Genomic DNA, 5,536 nt, shown 5'->3' with positions numbered 1-5,536 from the left:
GGGCGGGGCCGGAGGGGGCCGGGCCAGGTGGCTGCCGCCCCGGAAGCCCCTTTGCCCCGCCCGCCAAGGATACTCCCCGCCGGGCGCGTAGCCCCCAGGGCACCCCACCTCCGGGGGCGCCAGCCTTTGAGGCTTGGCAGTTCGGGGTACCATGTGCGGTAACGGAGAGGTCTTTTGCGCTTTCGGAATAGGAATGCTTTCGGTGCTGCCTCAATTCAGAACCTCGGGGATCTGGTTTGGGGCAAGCACATGACTCAGTTTCCTTAGCTGTAAAAATGGCTGAGGCCGTGGTTAAACCCAGGTATGTTTCCAGAATTCTGAATATTTCGGATCTTAGAAAGTTGTGTATTTCTTAACACTCTCAGCGAGGTCTGAGGCAGCCCCGTTTTTAAAAAAAATTTTTAAAAAATAGGGGCGCCTGGGTGGCTCAGTCGTTGAGCGTCTGCCTTCGGCTCAGGTCGTGATCCCAGGGTCCTGGGATCGAGCCCCACATCGGGCTCCCTGCTCAGCGGGAAGCCTGCTTCTCCCTCTCCCACTCCCCCTGCTTGTGTTCCCTCTCTCGCTGTGTCTCTCTCTGTCAAATAAATAAATAAAATCTTTAAAAAATTTTTTTAAATAAACACCTTAATATTTATTCAAGAAAAGGGGTGGAAGTCGTTCACAATAAGTGGGATAAGCCAGAACTGAAAATTGTCCCTCATTAAGTCATGTTAGGTTTTGTAACCAAATGGTGCCCAACACGTGGGAAATCTATTTCCAGAGCTTTGTGGACTTCAAATTTCGGATAAAGGATCATAGTGGGTAGAATAAACCTCTTAGCAGTGATCGAAATGAGACTGCACTAGCGCACAGGCTAAGAGAGAATAGGGCTTGGTGAGCATCAAGCTGCTCAGTAAATGGGGACAGACATTATTAACGGTGTCACAACCCAGGGGCTGACTCTCTGTTCTGCAATCCTAGGGAGGCCCTGGCCCCAAGCGCTGGGCCTGTTTCCTGGTTCTAAGGAAAGGGGCCACCAGCACCGCCCTAGATGAATGAAGATGGGAAGGAGCCCAGGTTTTTTTACTGCTGGAAGCTTGGCAAGATGAGAGGTAGGCTCTTGGGGTGCCGGTCTGGGGGACAAGGCTGATGACATTTGAAGTGTGTTATCCTAAGCGAACAATTTCCCCTGACTCAGCCTTGATTTCCGCACCTGAGACAGGCACCTGGTCACAGGAATCAGGATCTCCCTGGAGATAATGCTGAGGATCACACTCTCCAGACTGGACGTTGGTTTTACTCTCATCCCATTTGAGGGAAGAGTTGTGGCTGGAAGGCCAACACAGTTAAACCCAAGGGCCTGCCTGCACCACCACCCCCCTCAACCTGGGGCCCCTCAAAACCAAGGAAAGGGGCACCCTTCTATCAGTCCAGGTTGCTGAGAGTGGTTGGGTGGTGGAAGGAATGAAGCACACTTTTCCCAGCTTGTGCTTTCCAACTCTGTGAGGACATGTCTGAGTTTTTAGAACAAAACAAACTCTGCTCCACCTCGGGGCCTTTGCACTTGCTGCTCTCAGGGCTGTCAATGCCCTTCCCCAAGCTCTTCATACATTCCGCTTCTGGTCATTCAGGTCCCAGCTCAAATGTTGTTTTCAAAGAAACCAGCAGCCCACCATCATTACTTCCTCCAACGTAACCTCCTTTTGCTATCTTTATAACTCTGATCTCTCTCTGAAGTTACCTTTTATTTATTTTCTTTTCTTTCCTTTTCTTTTCTTTTCCAACATAGGTCTACACAAGGTTAGAAATCTTTTATGTTTTGTTTCACCAGCATCTCCCCAGTGCCTATCACAGTGCAAGGTAAACAATTGGGGCTCAATTATTACTTGTCAAATGCAGGTGAGATTAAAAGGACCGGCTCGGGAATCCGGCCTTCATTAAATCTTGCTTCAACCCCCCCCCCCCCTCGAGCCATTTATACTGTCTGGACCTCACTTCCCTCCCCCCGTGAAATAGACATGTCAGGATTGTTGAGCAGATGTGTAAGTAGATGAAAATAGATACTGCAAGTAAAGCCAGTAGCTGGAATAAGGCTAAGTAAATGGTGGTTGGGGTTACTATTATTAGTCTCCTGGGTGTGACTGTGTTTATAGGACTGGAGCGCCTTACTTCCCTAGAGCCACACCTCCACCAGGCTCTGAGTCAAGGGTAGCTGGAAGCCCCAGCGCACTCCCCATGTCCACAGTGATGACCATTCAAGCATTCACCTCTTCACCTCTTTATACCCCAGCTCCCAGTCTGGCTTTGAGGTCCCTCTCTCCTCCCAGCGTCAGCCTGGAAATTCACACTTGGGTCTTTTAATTTGTCTCCCCTCTCCGGTGGGAGTTGCCCATTCCCGCCTGACCACAACTTCCTTCACTGGGAGGGGGGGTGGGGGGGGGTGGGGGGGGGGGGCCAAGTATTCAGGTTGTGGTGACAAGCGGAGGTGACTGGACATTTCTGGCCTGGGCCAGCGCTGGCTTCGGGGCTATCCCGGTTGGAGTCCCGCTGGCCATATAAGCCCTGCCTTTAGGGCTCTGCTCCCAGGATGGAGGAAACTCTGGCCTCTCCCAGGACCAGGAACGCCCAGCATGTGGCGTGTGCACACAAGCCTGGCTGCAGTTCGTCACCATCTATGGAAGAGGGGGCGCGGCTCAAGGGTTCTAACAGCCTTTTTTAGCCCAGCCCGCTGACTCACACCTTGCCGGCTCCGCCCCAAAGGGGGCTCCAGGGCCCCAGCCCATGCACTAAGGGTGTCAGTCTACGTGCCCGCGAAAGCTGGCCGACCAAGGCCGGAAGTGAGAGACCACAGGCTCCTGGTGAAGGAAGCCACCCTGGTTCTAACCTTGCTATCGGGCCATCAGCTGAGGTTCTGGACGATTCCTGCCTGGGGCTGTGGGTATTCAGGTGCACTCCCGCTACAATGGCCCACCTCTGCATTCCCCACGCCGGGAGCAAAGATTATCCGTGAGCCCCTCACACCTCCCCAAAAGTGAAATGAATGAACGCGGAGAGAAGCAGGAGTTGGAGAAGAAAAACGGGGTGGGAGAAAGCACGCCAGGCTGAGGATCGGCACAAGCGGACCCCGCTAGAGGCCCACAGCACGAAGTAAACTTGTCAATGGTTACAAGAAGAGGCCCTCCTTGAAACCAGATCGACCCACCCCGTCCTTTGCGGGGTGAACTCAGGAGCCCCACCCGGCCTAGAGCACCTGGCAAGTCAAGACTGGGTCAAACCATTTTATTACCTCCCCCGCTCAAAACCAGAAGCGCAGGGCTGGCCGGTCCGGAGGGCTGTACCACTGACACTGCGTGGGGAGCGCGGGCTGGTCCGCGGCACAGCAGGAGTGGGGGTGGGGCAGGACCAAGTGGAAGCTCTCCCAGCGATGCTAGTGTGCGGTCGGCGGAGCACACCAGATCCAGGCTGGGCAGTACCAAGTGAGCATCGGACCGTCCCATACCTGCTCAGTGCCTCCGCCTCCCAGCTGCCATCTCGAGAGCAAGCTGCGCGGCCCCTGGGATCCCTAGGGCCCGCGAAAGCCGTTCCTCACTCGGCACCAGCCAGGGTCCCGGGGAACCCGGGGTTCGGTCGTCAGGGTCCTCTGTGCGGCGCTCAGGAGGAGAAACCACGGGGCAGTCGGCCAGCGGCTCTGGGCTAGGCTCTGGGCTGCCCGGGGTTTGGGCCGCTGTACCGGATGGAGGGTGCTGAATTGGGGAAGCACTGACGCTGCGAGACCTCATCACCTCTGGTCCACCAGGATCTGGGCTGCGATCTGGGGATGGCAGACCTGCGGGTTAGATTGGGCGAGAGGGTGGGGAATGGAAAGCCGAGCCCCCGGGGCTGAGGGCAGCGGGGAGACTCCAGGGGCTACGGGAGACAGAGACCCCACTCCTTAGAGAAATCTCCCTTGGAGGCCTGGACAAACCATTCAGGAACCGTTACCACCCCTCAAGACTCCCCCCCAACACACACAAACACACACGCTTTTCCTGAGACCCCCCCACATCTGGATCCAGGACATGCCCCCCCCAAATAATTTACCACAATCCCAAAGGAAATCAAACCCTGACCTTGACCTCCAGATGCTAAACCCCTCCCATCTAGGACCCCGGACTATCTGCCTCGACTCCCAACCGTTTTCGTATGGACCCCTCAGCTTTGGAACTAGATCCCCACCCCCACCCCACCCCACCCTCGGCACCCTCTGGATCCCCATCCCATCCTCTCTCTGCTGAGACCCACTCTGCCTTCTCATGAGAGGACCACAGCTCTTCCTTCTAAACACCTGCTTTTACCCCAGACCCCTTCCCCCTTCTCTTCTCCCAGTACCTCAAAAGCCTCCCCTCTAAAACCTACTTTTATTCCTATCCTGGGACCCTGCCCTTCCCGATCCTGCTTTTGAGAATACCATGACCCCTCAAAGACGCTAAACTCTGACCTCCCCACTGAGACCACCAACCCCTCCCACCCTGGACCCCAGCCTCTCCACTTTGCAACCCTCTCCTTCCCCTCACGGCTCTCTGAACCCTCTCCCTCGGGAAACCCACCATCTCCTTTCTGGGGCCCTCCCACCCCTTCAGGCTTGCCGGGGTGGGTTTCAAGGGGCCTGCTTAGTACAAGGCGGAGACGGGGGCCGCCTGCGCGAATGCGCTCCACCACCTGGGCATGGGTGAGGCCCTGAGTTGACTCTCCATTGATGTGGAGCACGAGGTCCCCAGCCTACAAGAGTGCAAAGAGAGGGGTATTGTAGAAAGCAGATAGAGAGCACCCCCACAAAGGGCGAGGATTGGGCTAGCACTGTTGAATGGACAGCGTCTTATACCTCACCTGCAAGCGACCAGAGCGCTGTGCTGGCCCGTTTTCCAGCAGCCCACGCACTGCCAGAGGAGCATCCCCTGCTGAATCTCGGCCTCCGCTTAATGTAAAGCCAAAGCCCGTGGAACCGCGAACCAGTTCCACGCAGAACCGTCCAGAGGTCTGGAGCGGCTTCGAAGCAGAACGTGCCTTAGCCTGGGTCACTTGGGGCGGCGCGGGACCTGTACCCAATGTCTCTGACCGATGATGCTGGAGTAAAAACACAAGCGTACATACATTGCCAGTCTCAAAGCAGGTGGCATCCAATAAAAGGGCGAGGTGGTACCTGCGGCCGGTGTTCCACGAAAGTAGGATTAGGCAGGCGACTGTCTGTAACCTCTATGTCGGCAGAATCCAGCACACTAACGGCTGGAAGATGAAAAAGACAGTCAGAGGGGTACTCTATGGAAACCACCTAGGACCTGCCCCCTGATTTAACATTCTAGCCTCACCTCACTTCCTTGACTCTAGAATGCAGACTGACACATCCACCCATTTAACTGGGCTCAGCCCACATGAATAACTGACCTGAGCCCGACTTTTAAGTAATAATCCTGGGCCCAGCTATTTGAATACACCTCCAGACCATCCTATAGTCCTCTAAGAACGCGAAGATCCCGCTCCTCATATTACATCCTTAGGCCCCCACTGCGGGGGGGGGGGG

General features: G+C 55.5%; 1 protein-coding gene across 1 annotated transcript; it reads right to left on the bottom strand.

Moving 5' to 3' along the window:
- Positions 1–3,249: 3,249 nt before the first annotated feature.
- MAGIX (MAGI family member, X-linked) lies at positions 3,250–5,360 on the bottom strand. Its single transcript, XM_032426506.1, has 5 exons — positions 5,357–5,360; positions 5,159–5,241; positions 4,846–5,082; positions 4,566–4,737; positions 3,250–3,790 (listed from the first exon to the last, which is right to left on the bottom strand). The coding sequence occupies exons 1-5, from the start codon at positions 5,358–5,360 to the stop codon at positions 3,483–3,485; spliced, it is 804 nt and encodes a 267-aa protein (XP_032282397.1). The 3' UTR covers positions 3,250–3,482.
- Positions 5,361–5,536: the final 176 nt, after the last annotated feature.

This window comes from Phoca vitulina, unplaced genomic scaffold (assembly GCF_004348235.1).
Source record: "Phoca vitulina isolate PV1807 unplaced genomic scaffold, GSC_HSeal_1.0 scaffold35, whole genome shotgun sequence".
In the NCBI taxonomy this organism is placed as follows: domain Eukaryota; kingdom Metazoa; phylum Chordata; class Mammalia; order Carnivora; family Phocidae; genus Phoca; species Phoca vitulina.
This window is presented reverse-complemented; position numbering and strand designations above follow the sequence as displayed.